Here is a 17,889-nt window from a genome sequence, read left to right as displayed (position 1 = left end):
ATGAAAGTCAACATACCATTTGCCTTCTTTACTGCCTGCTGTACCTGCACATTTACTTTCAACGACTGATGCACAAGGACATCAAGGTCTCGCTGAGTATCCACCTCTCGATTTACACCCATTCAAATAATAATCTGCTTTCCTATTTTACTACCGAAGCGGATAACCACACATTTATCCACATTATACTGCATTTGCCATGCATGTGCCCACTCACTCAGCCTGTCCAAATTCTGCTGAAGCATCTCTGCATCCTCCTCACAACTCGCCCTCCATCCCAACTTGGTATCTTCTGCAAATTTGGAGATGATACATTTAGTTCCCTCTTCCAAATCATTAATATATAATGTGAACAGTTGGAGTCCCAGCACCGATCCCTGCAGTACCCCACTAGTCACTGCCTGCCAATCAGAAAAAGACCCATTTATTCCAATTTTTGCTTCCTGTCTAACCAGCTTTTTATCCCTCTCCAGTTACTACCCGTAAAACCCATGCACTTTAACTTTACATATTAATCTGCTATGTGACACCTTGCCGAAAGCCTTCAGATAGTCTAAATAACCACATCCACCTGTTCTCCCTGGTCAATTTGACTAGTTACAGCTTCAGAGAATTGTAGTAGACTTGTCAAGCATGACTTCCCTTTCCTAAATCCATGTGGACTTTAGAACATAGAACAGTACAGGCCCTTCGGCCCACGATGTTGTGCCGACCACTTATCCTAATCTAAGATCAACCTAACCTACACCCCTTTAATATATTGCTGTCTGTGTGCCTGCCCAAGAGTCGCTTAAATGTCCCTAATGACTCTGACTCCACCACCTCCGCTGGCAGTGCATTTCACGCACCCACCACTCTCTGTGTAAAGAACATCTACCCTATACCTTCCTCCAATCACCTTAAAATTATGTCTCCTCATGACAGCCATTTCCACCCTGGAGAAAAGTCTCTGGCTATCCACTCTATCCATGTCTCTCATCACCTTGTACACTTCTATCAAGTCACCTCTCTTCCTTCTTCGCTTCAGTGAGAAAAGCCCTAGCTCCCTCAGTCTTTCTTCATAAGACATGCCCTCCAGTCCAGGCAGCATCGTGGTAAGTCTCTTCAGCACCCTCTCCAAAGCATCCACATCCTATAATGAGGCGATCAGAACTGGATACGATATTCCAAGTGTGGTCTAACTAGAGTTTTATAAAGCTGCAGCAAAACCTCACCGCTCTTAAACTCAATCCCCCGTCAATGAAAGCCAACACACCCTACTCCTTCTTAACAACCCAATCAACTTAGGTGGTAACTTTAAGGGATCTATGTATGTGGACCCCAAGATACCTCTGTTCCTGCCTTTTACCGTGTATTCAGCATTCAAATTCGATCTTCCAAAATTAATCACTTCACATTTATCTGGGTTGAACTCCATCTGCCACTTCTCATCCCAGCTCTGCATCCGGTCAATGTCCTGTTGTAACCTGCAACAACCCTCAACACTATCTACAACTCCACCAACCTTCATGTCATTGGCAAACTTACTAACCCACCCTTCCACTTCCTCATCCAAGTCATTTATAAAAACCACAAAGAGCAGAGGTCCCAGAACAGATCCTTACGGGACACCACTGGTCACCGTCCTCCAGGCGGAATATTTTCCATCCACTACCATCGCTGTCTTCTTTCGGCCAGCCAATTCTGTATCCAGAAAGCCAAATTTCCCTGTATCCCATGCCCCCTAACTTTGAATGAGCCTACCATGGGGAACCTTACCAAATGCCTTACTGAAATCCATATACACCACGTCCACTGCCCGACCTTCATCAACGTGTCTCGTCACATCCTCAAAGAATTCAATGAGGTTTGTGAGGCATGACCTGCCTCTCACAAAGCCATGCTGACTATCTTTAATCAAACTATGTTTTTCTAAATAATCATAAATCCTGGGCGAAATTCTCTGCACCGAAATCGCGATCGGCACCGGGGGGGGAGGGGGGCAGAGAATGGGCATGACGGCGATAACCAGCGCGACGACGCTCCTGCAATTCTCCAGTCCCCACAGAATCGCCGTGAATCGCAGGCACGCTGGAGTGGGGACATAGCCCCATTATTGGAGAATTCCTCCTGGCTACCTTGTAACCCTCGAGAGCTGTGCCAGATCCTTGCTTCCTCAAACTTATGTAAGCTTCCTTCTTCTTCTTGACTAGAAGCTCCACTTCTCTTGTCATCCAAGGCTCCTTCACCTTACCATCCCTTCCTTGTCTCAGTGGGACAAAACTATCCAGCACTCGCAGCAAGTGCTCCATAAACAATGCCCACATTACTGTTGTGCATTTCCCCTAGAACATCTGTTCTCAATTTATACTCCGCTCCTGTCTAATAGCAGTATAATTTCCCCTCCCCAAATAAATACCTTCCCATACTGTCTGTTCCTATCCCTCTACATGACTATGGTAAAGGTCAAGGAGTTGTGGTCACTGTCACCAAAATCCTCTCCCACAAAGACGTCTGACACCTGGCCTGGTTCGTTGCCAAGCACCAAATCCAATATGGCCTCCCCCCAGTCGGCCTATCTACATACTGAGTCAGAAATCCTTCCTGGACACACCTGTCAAAATCGGCCCCATCTAAACCATTTGCACTAAGGAGGTTCCAGTCAATATTGGGGAAGTTGAAGCCACCCATGACAACAACTCTGTTACTTCTGCACCTTTCCAAGATCTGCCATCCAATCTGTTCCTCCATTTCATGCTGCTACTGAGGGATCTATAGAAAACTCCCAATAATGTGATTGCTCCTTGTTTCTGACTTCCACCCACACTGACTCAGTAAACAACCCCTCCTCGTCTACATCGTTTTCTACAGCTGTGATGCACTCTCTAATTAACAGTGCCAGTGACTTTGACTGATTACAACTTTGCTTTCCAAATGCTGTGCTATGAAATCCTTGATAATGGACTCCAGCAACTCCAGCCTACTACCAACGTCAAGCTCACTGGTCTATAGTTCCCTGTTTTCTCTCTAGCTCCCTTTTTGAATAGCGGGATTATATTCGCTACCCTCCAATTTATAGGAACCATTCCAAATTATTTGTTTACTAATACTAATTTCCTTCAGCTCCTCACTAAAACTTCAGATTCTCAGAACCTCCGGTACATTATTCATGTCTTCCTTTTGTGAATACAGAAGCGAAGTACAAATTTAGTTCCTCAGCCATTTCTTTGTTCCCTGTTATGAATTCCCTGTTTCTGACTGTAAGGGGCCTACATTAGCTTTTATTAATCTATTTTTTTATATACCTATAGTAATTTTGACAGTCTGTCTTTATGTTCCCCACTAGTTTACTTTCTAATTGTATTTTCCCCTTCTTAATCAATCCCTTGGTCTGTCTTTGCTTAATTTTAAACTGTTCCCAATCCTCAGGTCTATTGTATTTTCTTACTAATTTGTGTGCCTCTTCTTTGAATCCAATACTATCTCTAATTTCCCTTGTAAACCATGGTGTGGCCACAGTTCCCTTTCTACTCTTGCGCCAAATAGGAATAAACAACTTCTGAAGTTCACCTATTAATTCCTTGAATGTCTGCCATTGCCTATCTGCTGTCCTTCCTTTCAGTAATATTTCCCAGTCCGTTGTAGCCAGCTAATTCCTCATACCATCATAGTTACCTTTAATGAGATTCAGGACCTTGGTCTCAGAATGAACTACCTCATTATTCACCCTGATAAAGAATTATGCCATGTTATGGTCACTCATCCCCCAACTAGATTGCCAATTAATCCTTTCTCATTGCACAACACCCAGTCCAAGGTGGCCTGTTCCTTTGTTGATTCCTCAACATACTGGTCCAGAAAACCATCCCGTATACACTCCAGAAATTCCTCCTCTATTGTACTGTGCCTAATTTGAGTCACCCCATCTATATGCAGATTGAAGTCACCCATAATCATAGATGTTCCTTTATCACTGCATCTCTGATTTCCTGTCTAATGCTATTCCCAACATTACCACTGCAGTTTGGTGGTCTGTATACCTACGAATAGAAACAATAGGAGCAGGAGGAGGCCATTTGGCCCTTCAAGCCCACTCCGTCATTCATTATGATCACGGCTGATCATCCAACTCAATAGCCTGATCCCGCTTTCCCCCATATCCTTTGATCCCTTCACCCTAAGTGCTATATCCAACTGCTTCTTGAAACCATGCAATGTTTTGGACTCAACTACTTCCTGTGGTAACAAATTCCACAGGCCGCCCACTCTCTGTGTCTTTTGCACCGGCCTGGAGTTGCGTGCATCACCGAGTGCCCTAGCCCCACTTGTTGACCCACGCCGAAACAACACCAGGCCCAATACCCAACGCTGAGGCATCAATGACCCCAAGATGAGACACTGTCAGGTGTACCATTGGCCCCCAAGCTGGAGTTCTGGGGCGCGGGGTTCTCTAGGCCGACAGGCCCGGGGGGTGTCTGGGGCCAATCCCCGCTTTGCCATCTTGCGGCCTGATGGATCAATGTGTTGAGGAGCCAACTAGATAACAGGCCATCCTTGACTGGGTACTGTGTAATGAGCACGGAAACATTGACAATCTACTTGTGCGAATTTCTGCATGTAAACCGTGCTCGCCGAAACCGTCGTTGCAGCTAAACCTCGGCCTGTGGTCAGACATGGCGCTGCTCATCCAGTCTTCCCGCTCCTACGAAAAAGAAACTGGAGACGTGGACGTGACTGAGCAGCGCTGGCTTAAGTTTTCTCTCTTCTCTGCTCCCTCCAAGCACTGAAAAGGTGATGGTGAAGGTGACACTTCTGACATGGAGGTGACCATAGCCAGCCTCAACATCGGCAGCAGGGACGCGCTCCGCAGGTTCCAGAACTTTTCGATCCTCCGGGACAGGAAGTGTGCGGCGTGCTTCCTGTAAGAAACCCACACCGTTCCGGGAGCCACGTTGTTCCTGAAGTGGCTGGGGGGGGGGGGGGGGGGGGGGTCCTACATGAGTCACCTAACCTCGGGTGGCTATCTAGTTGACCCCACATTTTCAGGTGGGGGTCAAGGAGCCAGTGCCAGGCCAGTTGCTGCACCTGATGGTTCGTGGGGGAGGGGGAGGTACTTCACGTTGTGAATGTTTACACTCTCCAGACTGGCCAGCAGCAGATGACTTTCTTTGAGCAAGTATCCACTCATCTTGGCACCATTGCTGCGGGCGTGTGCATCGTCCTGGGGGGGCGATTTAATTGCACCCTCGGGACAAAGGACCGCCTTGGTAACCAGTGCCCCTCTCGCGGTGGCGAAGTTGATGAACGTGGATGGGTTCTTGGGCTTGGTGGACATCTGGCGTCTTCGCCTTTGTGAGGCCTGGGGTCGGAGTGTCCAGAGTCGACCGCCTCCACATTTCAAAGGCGTCCCGACGGCCTCTGTGCAGCAGGTGCCGTGCTCGGAGCACCGTCTGCTGTGGGCGCGGCTTGCCTTGTCTCACACTCGGTCGCGGTCCTCTTCTCTCTGGATCTGTCCAGTGAGGATGCTTGCAGAGTTGAGAGAGGTTCTACTCCAGGTCGTCTGGAATGCTCAATGCCCCTAGAGACTGGGGGAGCTGACCGGTGCCCTCGACAACCTTTCTAGGGGCAAAACCCTGGGGCTGGACGGGCTGACCGTGGAGTTCTTCAGGGCATTCTGGGACATCCTGGGGAGTGACTACATGGGGGTCCTAGGGAGAAAGTATCGTGACCGGGGTGATGCGCCTCTCGTGGCACAGGGCTCTGTGGGGGGATCTCTGCCACCTTAAAAACTGGCCATAGCACTTCGCCAAGGTGATGTGTTTGCGCTTTGGCACTGTACTGCACCACATGATCCACCCCAACCAGTCCTACACGGTCCCGGGCCGCACGATCCATGACAACATCCATCTGGTCCGGGACCTGGTCCATCATTCCCAGAAGGCTGGTATGTCGAGCGCCTACCTGTTCCTTGATCAGGAGAAGGCATTTGACAGGGTGGATCACGAATATTTATTCGGGATCCTGCAAGCATCCGGGTTGAGGACCCATTTCATCGCCTGGATCTGACTTCTGTACACTGCCAGAGTGTCTCGTTAAAGTTAATGGATCCCTGACGGCGCCCTTCGCTTTAGGAGAGGTGTGTGTTAGGGCTGGCCCTGTCTGGCCAACTCTATTCCATTTACGTGGAGCCTTTCCTGGGCCTCCTGCGGAGGAGGTTGTCCGGACTGACTCTGCGCTTGTCGGGCATTGTTGTGTACCTCTCGGCTTACGCTGATGACATGCTCCTCATGTTCACTGACCCTGGTGACCTGCGGAAGATGCGAGAGTGCCAGGCTGTGTGCTCCGCTCCGTCCTCTGCCAGGACCAACTGGGCCAAGTGTTCCGGACTCCTGGTTGGTCCGTGGCAGGCGGACCCCTCCCAGAGGAGCTCAAGCCTTTCGCATGGAGCAGAGCCAACATCCTCGACTTGGGAGTCCATCTTTGCACAGCTGAGGAATCCTGGCCGGCTTACTGGCAGGAGCTGGAGACCAAAGTCACCTGGGACGCTGGACAGGACTGCTCCAAGTGTTGTCTTACAGGGGTCGAGTTCTTGTCATACCCCAACATGGAGGCGATCAGTTGGTTTATCGGCTGGTCACTTTGACCCCTCACCCTGATTATGTCACAAAACACCAGAGAATGTTAATAAAGTGCTCCTGGGACAAGAGACAGCACTGGGTTGCTGCTGAGGTTCCGAGTCTCTCGCTTGGGGAGGGCGGCCAGGCACTAGTGTGCCTTTGAACTCGGGTGGCGATCTTCCGCCTTCAGACCCCTGCAGCGATACAACGGTGTGCCCTGGCGACGCGTGGCCTGAATTACGACATGTAGCTCCAGTTCATAGATGTGAAAAGTCTTCGTTACCCTTTGCAGGCGCTGCCCATCTTTTGCCCGGACCATCTCAGAGTTTGGAGCATGGTCGCTTTGCGCTGTTGTCAGGAATCCGCACCTCCACCAATATCAGTTTGAGTGGCAGAGGAGTAAGCTGTGGCTGCCGGGGTGACCAGGATCGGGGACATGCTGGGTGGAGGAGGGGTGGGCTAGATGAGTTAGCACGACGCAAGGCAGTGAACGTCCGGCTTGCAGCCAATGCCATCTGAGACCTCAACACAGTCGTGCTCAGATCCGATTGGACTCGTGGTCTGGAGGACGCGCAGGTGTGCAGTGGTATCCCATCTGTGTGATCCCCTGCTCGGATGGAATTCCACATCCCCAAGCCCTGATATCTCCCTCGGGGGCGGGGGGCTAATGCCCCACTATCCTAGCTGCCTCACGGAAATGCCCACCATGCCTTTTCGCATTGCACGGAGAGGCTTCCTGTACGGGCTGCTGCTGCACACCCTTCACCTCCTTAATTTCGCTCGTCACCTGGCACGGGCCTTGTTGCCCTCCAGCGGCAGAGGTCCCTCTATGGAGGAGTCCTCCCCCTCAATCTTGGGGACCTGAGGTGGAGGGTGTTGCATACAGCACTGCCGTACAATCACCGATTGCACCGTTTCACGGACACCCATGAAGCCTGCCTGTTTTGTGGTCTTGTGGAGTCCGTGGACCATCTCAGTGTAATGTGATTTAGGCTACACCCTCTTTTTAGTTTTCTGTCGACTCTCTTTTTTTTTTGTTGAAGTTTTGTTTACACTTCAGCCCCACGCTCCTGATCTATGGGCACCTGGTGCGGAGAGGGGCAGGGAAGGCAGAGGACCTCCTTGTGAACCTGCTCCTGGGTCTGGCGAATATAAATGGCGAGCCTGGCAAAACTTGCCATTTATAGGTCCAAGCAGCAGGTGACCAAGGGGGTCATCCGAGCAGACTGTCTGCCCCTCTTCCGCAGCTACACTCACGACCGGGTGTCCCTCGAAAGGGAGGATGCGTTCACTGGCACCATCGAGGCCTTCTGTGCCTGGTGGGCACCGCAGGGGTTGGAGTGCTTTATCGACCCCTTTCACTGCACTCTGGTGTTTTTAAGTTTCCGTTGATCTTTGTTATGTTCAGGCTGTGCCTCTAACAGGAGCAGCCCTTTTTTGGTTTTACCCCACTTTGTTTTCTTTTCCTTTCCTTTATTTGGAGAATGTGGATGAGAAAAATATCAGCCATGATTGAATGGCGGAGCAGACTCGATGGACCGAGTGGCCTAATTCTGCTTAGAACATAGATAGAACAGTACAGCACAGAACAGGCCCTTCGGCCCTCAATGTTGTGCCGAGCCATGATCACCCTACTCAAACCCACGTATCCACCCTATACCCGTAACCCAACAACCCCCCCCCCCCCCCCCCCCCTTAACCTTACTTTTAATAGGACACTACGGGCAATTTAGCATGGCCAATCCACCTAACCCGCACATCTTTGGACTGTGGGAGGAAACCGGAGCACCCGGAGGAAACCCACGCACACAGGGGGAGGAAGTGCAGACTCCACACAGACAGTGACCCAGCCGGGAATCGAACCTGGGACCCTGGAGCTGTGAAGCATTTATGCTAACCACCATGCTATCCTGCTTCTATGTCTTATGGTCTTATTTGGTTGACCTCAAAAGACCACACTGAAAGCAGGTTTAATTACTTCTGACCTCCTTATAACTCCCACTTGAACTCCCTGTTTCATCCCAAAATCTGAAGGCTAGTCCTTTTAACGTACCCTGTCCCTTCCCGACTACTTTATTTTTTTTACAGTGTTATTATCTGACACAGGCCCTTGATTTCTCTGCCTATCACTTTTCTTATTCCCCTTTCTGTCTTTTTCTCGTGTTCTTGATTCCCCTGCTCTGAACCCTTACACAGGTTTCCATCCCCATGCCACATGTGTTTTTTAAAAATATTTTTATTGAGGTTTTGCAGAATTTTTCATAATAAAACAGTAGTAACCATAAGAACAAAACAAACTAGAGTGAACATTAACGTAGTGCAAAAAGAGAATATACAATTAAATAGACATTACCCCACGTGACCCAGTCTTCCCACACCATCCCAATGAAGCACTCACCCCACCACCCACCCCTAGCCCTACCCCTATGGATTGCTGCTGCTGCTGACATTTAAATTTTCCCCGAGAAAGTTGACGAACGGCTGCCACCTCCGAGAGAACCCTAGCGTAGAATCTCTTAAGGCAAACTTTATTTTCTTCGAGGCTGAGAAACCCAGCCATGTCGGTAACCCAAGTCTCTACACTCGGGGGGCTTCGAGTCCCTCCACATTAATAAAATCCGTCTCCGGGCTACTAGGGAGGCAAAGGCCAAGACGTCAGCCTCTTTCGCCCCCCTGAACTCCCGGGTCTTCTGACACTCCAAAGATCGCTATCTCTGGACTCGGCACCATCCGTGTGTTAAGCACCTTGGACATTGCCCTCGCGAACCCTTGCCAGAACACACTCTAAGCTCTGGGCATGCCCAAAACATGTGGACATAGTTTGCAGGGCTGCCCTTGCACTTTATACAACTGTCTTCAACCCAAAAAACTTGCTCATTGTCGCTGCCATCATGTGTGCCCGGTGGACCACCTTAAATTGAATTAGACTGAGCCTGGCACATGGGGAATTAACCCTGCCCAGGACCTCTGCCCACAGACCCACTTCCAACTCCTCACCTAGCTCCTCCTCCCACTTGCCCTTGAGCTCCTCCACCTCCTGTAGTTCCTGGTAGATATCCGACACCCTCCCCTCCCCCATCCAGGTGCCGGAGACCACCCTGTCCTGTATTCTCAGTGGCGGCAGCGTCGGAAAGGCCACTACCTGTTTTTTCAGGAAGGCTCGTACTTGCAGATATTTAACGGTGTTTCCTGGCGGCAGATTAAATTTGTCCTCTAGCGCCTTCAAACTGGGAAAGCTTCCGTCTATGAACAGATCTCCCATCCTTCTGATGCCTGCCCTCTGCCAGCTCTGGAACCCACTATCCATCCTACCCGGGACAAACCTGTGGTTGTTGCATATTGGGGTCCAGACCGAAGCTCCCTCCACCTTCTTGTACCTCCTCCACTAGCCCCAGATCCGCAGTGTCGCCACCACCACCGGACGTGTGGAGTAACGGGTCGGCGGGAACGGCAAAGGAGCCGTTATGAAAGCTCCCAGACTAGTACCTTTACATGACGCCGCCTCCACCTGCTCCCACGCCCCCCCCCCCCCAATCGCCCACTTCCTAATCATAGCTATATTGGCCGACCAGTAGTAGTTGCGAAAGTTCGGCAGCGCCAACCCACCCACCCCCCGACTGCACTCCAACAGCGATCTCCTTACTCGCGGGGTCTTATTCGCCCACACAAAGCCCGTAATGATCCTACTCACCCACTTTAAAAAGGCCTTGGTGATGAAGATGGGTAGGCACTGAAAGACAAACAAAAATCTGGGAAGGACAGTCATTTTCACGGTCTGCACCCTTCCTGCCAGTGACAGCGGGAGCATGTCCCACCTTTTAAAGTCCCCTTCCATTTGCTCCACCAATCGGGTCAGGTTGAGCCTGTGCAGGGCATCTCATTTCCTGGCCACCTGTATACCCAGGTAACAAAATCTTTTCTGAGCGGCAGCTCTTTCAGTGTCTCCTGCCCCTTGGCCTGGATCACAAACCACTCGCTCCTTCCCATGTTCAGTTTGTACCCTGAAAAACTACCAAAATCCCTCCGGATCCGCAGAACCTTCCCCATCCCCTCACAGGGTCCGAAATGTACAGGGGCAAATCATCCACATATAGCTAGGGCAAATAGTAACGGGGAGAGGGGGCACCCCTGCCTCGTTCCCCGGTGAAGCTCGAAGTACCCCGACCTCAGCCGATTTGTACATACACTTGCTACAGGCGCCTGGTACAGCAATTTCACCCAGCCAGTAAAGCCCTCACCAAAGCCGAACCTCCCCAGCGTTTCCCACAGGTACTCCCACTCCACCCGGTCAAAGGCTTTCTCTGCGTCCATCGCTGTTACCACCTCCGCCTCCCCTCCCTCTGAGGGCATCATAATAATATTCAAAAGTCTCCGGACATTGGTATTGAGTTGTCTGCCTTTAACAAACCCAGTCTGGTCTTCCTCTATCACCCCGGGACGCAATCCTCAATTCTTGTGGCCAGAATCTTAGCTAGCAATTTGGCATCTACGTTTAAAAGCGAAATCGGCCTGTATGACCCGAAATGTTCTGGGTCCTTCCTTCGTTTAAGAATGAGTGAGATCAAAGCCTGTGACATTGTTGGGGGGAGGGTTTCTTTCTCTCTAGCCTCATTGAAGGTCCTCATCAGGAGTGGGCTCAATATTTCCGAAAATTTCTTATAGAATTCTACCCGGTAACCGTCCTGCCCCGGGGCTTTACCCGATTGCATGCCCTCTATACCCTTGACAATCTCCTGCAATTCAATCAGGGCCCCAGCCCCTCCACCAGGTCCTCTTCCACCTTTGGAAACCTCAACTGGTCCAAAAATTGCCTCATCCTTTCCGCTCCCGCCGGGGGCTCCGACTCGTATAGCTTACTATAGAATTCCTTAAAACTCCGTTCACCACCCCCCCCCCCCCCCCCCCCCCCCCCCCCTCCCCCCCCCTTGGATCCAAGACTGTGTTACCCTCCTTATTCTTTACTCCCCCAATTTCCCTGGCCACTAGTTTAAATCCTCCCCAACCACTCTGGCAAGTAACCCCCAAAGACATCAGTCCCAGTCCTGCCCAGGTGTAACCTGTCCTGTTTGTACAGGTCCCACCTCTCCCAGAACCGGTCCCTTTGCCCCAGGAATGTGAAACCCTCTCCCTCACACCATCTCTTCAGCCACATATTGATCCGATACATCCTACTATTTGTAACCTGACTAGCGCGTGGCAATGGTAGTAATCCTGAGAACATAGAACATACAGTGCAGAAGGAGGCCATTCGGCCCATCGAGTCTGCACCCACCCACTTAAGCCCTCACTTCCACCCTATCCCTGTAACCCAATAAGCCCTCCTAACCTTTTTGGACACGAAGGGCAATTTATCATGGCCAATCCATGGCCTAACCCGCACATCTTTGGACTGTCGGAGGAAACCAGAGCACCCGGAGGAAACCCACGCAGACACTGGGAGACCGTGCAAACTCTGCACAGACAGTGACCCAGCGGGGAATGGAACCTGGGACCCTGGCGCTGTGAAGCCACAGTGCTAATCACTTGTGCTGCCCCGCTTTGAGGTCCGGCTTCTCAACTTTCTTCCTAACTCCTTATATTCTGTTTTCAGGACCTCATCCTTTTTTTAACCTATGTTGTTGGTAGCGATGTGTACCACGACCACTGGCTGTTCGCCCTCCCTCTGCAGAATATCCTGTAACCGCTCCAAGACTTCTTGACTCCAGCACCAGGAAGGCAACATGCCATCGTGGAGTCTCATTTGCGGCCACAGAAATGCTTATCTATTTCACTTACAATTGAATCCCTATAACTATTGTATTTCCACACTTTTTACTCCTCCCCTCTGTAGCAGAACCAACTGTGGTGCAACAAATTTGGCTGCTGCTGCTTTCCCCTGAAAGGTCATTCCCTTCAACAGTATCCAAAACACCATGTCTGTTTTGCAGGAGAGTGGCCACAGGAGATTCCTGCACTGCCTGCCTAGCTCTCTCGCTCGGCCTGCCTGTGGAGTCTGAGGTGTGACAATCTGTCTGTACGTGCTATCCACGATGCTCTCCGCCTCACGGATGCTCCACAATGTCCTCAGCCGCCTCTCCAGCTCCAAAACTCTGGCTTCCAGGAGCTGGAGATGCTTCCTGCACACGTGCAGGCCCTGAGCACTGGAAATGTTCACTGCCTCCCACGTGCATCACGTTCATTGAAGGACAGCCATTGTGCCTCGACCCAGGAAAGATCCCCACTCTAGTTGGCAGGTGTGGAACTCCGAAAGGTATAATCTGGCAGTGCAGCACTTCCTCAGCACTGACCCTTTGACAGCCATATGTACCGTCTACAAGATCCACCGCAGTGACTCTCCAAGACTCCTTCAACAGCACCTTCCAAACCCACCACCCCTACCGTCTAAGAGGACAGGGTGGGGGCAGCAAATACATGGGGAACACCCACCGCCTGCAAGTTCCCCTCCAAGTCCCTCACACACCAGCCCGCCTGGGAAATATATCAGCCGTTCCTTCACTGTCTCTGGGTCAGAATCCTGAAATTCTGTCCCTAACAGTGTTGTGGGTGTATGTACACCGTACGGAACTGCAGCGGGTTCAAGATGGCGGCTCCCCTGTGAATGAATAAAATTAATGGGCACCATTTACAGCGTGGAGGGGAGGGGCAGAATGAACTTGGGATCAGGAGTGGGCCATTCAGCCCCTCGATCCTGCCTTACCATTCAATGAGGGTCATGGCTGATTTGTGGCCTAACACCATATACCTGCCTTTGGCCTGAGTCCCGTAATACCTTTGCTTAACAAAAATCTATCTCTGATTTAAAATTAACAACTGTTCCAGCTTCAACTGCTGTGTGTGGGAGAGAGTTCCAAACCTCTACCCCGCTTTGAGTGAAGAAGTTCTTCCCAACATCTCTCTTGAATGGTCAAGCCCTAATTTTCAGACTTTTCCCCCTAATTTTACAATCTCCAACCAGTGGGAGTTTATCTTTATCCACCCTTAGGGCAGCACGGTTGGGCAGTGGTAGCACTGCAGTCTCAAGGCGCCAAGGTCTCAGGTTCGATCCCGGCCTTGGGTCACTGACCGTAGAGTTTGCACATTCTCCCAGTGTCTGCGTGGGTCTTTCCCCACAACCGAAACAGATGTGCAGGGGAGGCGAATTGGGGTAGGTAAAATTGCCCCTTAATTGGGGGAAAAAAATTGGGTACTAAAAAATAATCTTTATCCACCCTGTCTTTCCCTGTTAATATCTTGAATACTTTGATCATATCACCTTTTAGCCTTCTAAATTCTAGGGAAAACGGGTCTAATTTGAATAATCTCTCTTCGTAACTCAACCCCTGTAATATAGGTATCAATACAGTAAACATGCGTTGCTCTCTCTAACGCCAAAATATCCTTCCCACAGTGTGGTGTCCAAAACTGCTCATAGCGTCTCCGAAGTGTATAGCTGCAGCATAGCCCCAGTGTCTTTATCCTCCAATCCTCTAAATATAGAGGCAAGCATTCCATTAGAAAAAGCATAATCCTCTGCCATTTTTGTCAACTCCAACTCCACCACCAAACACATCTTCCCTTCACTCCCTCTGTCAGCATTCCTCAGAAACCGTTCCCTCCGAGATAATCTAGTCCACTCCTCCACCATACCCAGTACCTCTCCCATCAGCCATAGCACCTTCCCATGCAATCACAGAAGGTGTAACACCTGCCCCTTTACCTCTTCCATGCTTAACATCCCAGGCCCAAAACACTCATTCCGGGTTAAGCAGCGTTTCACTTGCACCTCTTTCAATTTGGTCTATTGCATTCGCTGCTCCCATCTGTGGTCGTGTCTCTTATCGGAGAGACCAAACACAGACTGGGTGATCGCTTTGCTGAGCACCTTCGGTCTGTGCGCATTCAGGACCCTGACCTTCCCGTTGCTTGCCATTTTAACAAAAGACCCTGCTGCCATGCCCACATGTCTGTCCTTGGCCTGCTGCAATGTTCCAGTGAAGCTCAACGCAAACTGGAGGAACAACATCTCATCTTCCGGTTAGGCACGCTACAGCCTTCTGGTCTCAACATCGAATTCAACAACTTCAGATGATTAGCTCCATCCCACCTTGACCCTGTTGTCTTTTACCTTGCATTTCTTTGACTTTCTTTATATATTCCCTGCCCCCCCTCCTTACGTTTTCTCCCCTTTGCTTCCCCTCCCCCCACCCTACATCTGTCACAGTTTACCCTCTGATTTTAGTTTCTCTGCTGTTTGGCCTTTCACACCTTTTATTCTCTCTGGGGACTGCCATTAGCACTCTTTCCCCATGGTTTCTGTGCCTCTGACTCCTCTTTCATTCCCTCCCCCCACAGTATAAATATCTCCCACTTTTTATACCTTTTTTTAGCTTTGACGAGGGGTCATTGGACTCAAAAAGTTAGCTCTTTCTCTCCCTACAGATGCTGTCAGACCTGCTGAGATTTTCCAGCATTTTCCCTTTTGATTCCATTAGAATGGCCTGTTGGGGTGTGGCATCTCCAATGTAAATGTTGCTACACCTTGTCATTAACTATTTCATTTTCTCTCCCTCCATCTCTCTCCACCAGGATATCCATTTGCACTTTTCCACAGACAGTTCCTCTACGGGAAGCAGCCTCACATGATCCACTTGTACAACACCGCTTTGGGACTCTGGATGGCATATTTTAATTTTGGTGAGCGAGTGACTCTCTCCCTGGTGAGGGCCTAAAGGTGCAGAGCGGAGGGTGGCGGGGAACGTGTGCTCTGTCTTTTGGTACTCGCCACGAATCCTGAGCCTCAACACACTGTTTCTACACAACCCCCACAAAGAAGCCTTCGACCACGGCCTGGAATCTCGGACAATCCGGCATCCTCAGAAAATGGTCGCCCTCTTACACTGAGGTGCTGTGCACCCCACCAATGAGCTCTCGACTCGCGTGCAGGAAACTGCCGGTCAGCCATGTGAGACCCGGTCAAAACTGCTGAAGAGTTAAGAGACATTTCAATGTGATCCTTGGCGCGTTTCACAAAACTCAGGAGAACATCGCCCCACCCCCAACCCTGCCCCGTTCCACTCAATAGAACAAGGTGACCCTCTCTTGCCCTTCCAAGGCGAGTGCACCCTCCGTTAGATACCGAGACCAGAAACTGTACTCTGTGGTCCCGCTCTAGCCAACTGTGCCACAATTGTCTGATACTTCTCCATCTCGCACACCCTTGTTCATGATAAAGGAACGGCCGCATAAATACTGTCACTGCCGTCATCTATCAGGTGCACAGTACTGACTCACCAAGGCTCTTCGACCAGTTTGAACGGGGCTAAAGACAATATTAAACTATCTCCTGTGTTGTATGGACAATCTCCAGCACTTGTTCTGACCATGTCTCCTCTCTGTTCCTCTCTCTCTCTCCCTCTCTCTGGACCCTGCTCCTTCCCTCCCTGTACACCTCTCTGGCTCCCATTCCCTCTGTCCTTCCTTCCCTGGCCCCTTCTCTGTGGGCCCCCTGCTCCTGCTATCTGGCCCCACGCCCCCCCCCCCCCCCCCCCCCCCCCCTCCCTTCTCTGTGTGGCCCCCACTGTCCCTCCCCCTCTCTGGTCTCTGCTCCCTCCCTCTCGACCCCCTCCTTGTCTGTCCTGCTCTCTGGCCCCCGCTACCTCCCTCTCTCTGGTCTCTGCTCCCTCCCTCTTGACCCCCTCCTTGTCCCTTCCTGAATAGGTTTCCAGATGTTTCATTCACTCGCCTGCGTGCTCTTCCAGTTCTTGGTTTTGCGACTTATAGGAAGAACAATTACAGGTGTCGCAACTACTTTCATATTTCAAATGGTAAGGTTCCTTCCGTATATTATATCTATGCTAAAAATAAGCTTCCTCCACACTGTCCCAATTAAACGCTCCCAGGAAGGAACAGCACAGGGTTAGATACAGAGTAAAGCTTCCTCTACACTGTCCCAGGGCAGGTACAGCACGGGGTTAGAACATAGAACATAAAAAATACAGCACAGAACAGGCCCTTCGGCCCACAATGTTGTGCCAAACTTTTGTCCTAGATTAAGAACAAATTAATCTACACTCCATCAATCTACTGTAATCCATGTACCTATCCAATAGCCGCTTGAAGGTTCCTAATGTTTCTGACTCAACTATTTCCACAGGCAGTGCATTCCATGACCCCACTACTCTCTGGGTAAAGAACCTACCTCTGACATCCCCCCCTATATCTTCCACCATTCACCTTAAATTTATGTACCTTTGTAATGGTTTATTCTACCCAGGGAAAATGTCTCTGACTGTCTACTCTATCTATTCCCCTGATCATCTTATAAACCTCTATCAAGTCGCCCCTCATCCTTCTCCGTTCTAATGAGAAAAGGCCTAGCACCCTCAACCTTTCCTTGTAAGTCCTACTCTCCATTCCAGGAAACATCCTGGTAAATCTCCTTTGCGCCTTTTCCAAAGCTTCCACATCCTTCCTAAAATGAAGCGACCAGAACTGCACACAGTACTCCAAATGTGGCCTTACCAAGGTTTTGTACAGCTGCATCATCACCTCACGGCTCTTAAATTCAATCCCTCTGCTAATGAACGCTAGCACACCATAGGCCTTCTTCACAGCTCTATCCACTTGAGTGGCAACTTTCAAAGATCTATGAACATAGACCCCAAGATCTCTCTGCTCCTCCATATTGTCAAGAATCCTACCGTTAACCCTGTATTCCGCATTCATATTCGTCCTTCCGAAATGGACAACCTCACACTTTTCAGGGTTAAACTCCATCTGCCACATCTCAGCCCAGCTCTGCATCCTATCTATGCCTCTTTGCTCACTATCCACAACTCCACCAATCTTCGTATCGTCTGCAAATTTACTGACCCACCCTTCAACTCCCTCATCCAAGTTATTAATGAACGATGGGCCGAATGGCCTCCTGCACTGTAAATTCTATGATCACAAATAGCAGAGGACCCAGAACTGATCCCTGTGGTATGCCACTGGTAACTGGGCTCCAGGTTGAATATTTGCCATCCACCACCACTCTCTGACTTCTATCGGTTAACCAGTTCGTTAACCAACTGGCCAAATTTCCCACTATCCCATGCCTCCTTACTTTCTGCATAAGCCTACCATGGGGAACTTTATCAAATGCCTTGCTATAATCCATGTATACTACATCCACTGCTTTACCTTTATCCACGTGTTTGGTCACCTCAAAGAATTCAGTAAGACTTGAGGCAAAACCTACCCCTCTCAAATCCGTGCTGACTATCCCTAATCAAGCAGTGTCTTTCCAGATGCTCAGAAATCCTATCCCTCA

The 17,889-nt window shown here is 50.1% G+C and overlaps 1 protein-coding gene across 1 annotated transcript in view; it reads left to right on the top strand.

Annotated features, from left to right (window-relative positions):
* The window catches only part of lpcat3 (lysophosphatidylcholine acyltransferase 3), a 45,399-nt gene that overhangs the window by 7,091 nt on the left and 20,419 nt on the right, over nt 1-17,889 (top strand). Inside the window, exons 2-3 of the mRNA XM_038774042.1 lie at nt 15,162-15,269; nt 16,293-16,399. Coding sequence (XP_038629970.1) covers nt 15,162-15,269; nt 16,293-16,399 — 215 coding nt within the window. The remainder of the gene's footprint in view (nt 1-15,161; nt 15,270-16,292; nt 16,400-17,889) is intronic.

Source organism: Scyliorhinus canicula, chromosome 16 (assembly GCF_902713615.1).
Source record: "Scyliorhinus canicula chromosome 16, sScyCan1.1, whole genome shotgun sequence".
Taxonomy (NCBI): Eukaryota; Metazoa; Chordata; class Chondrichthyes; order Carcharhiniformes; family Scyliorhinidae; genus Scyliorhinus; species Scyliorhinus canicula.
The sequence above is the reverse complement of the archived record's forward strand: the minus strand, read 5'-3'. Positions and strand labels throughout refer to the sequence as shown.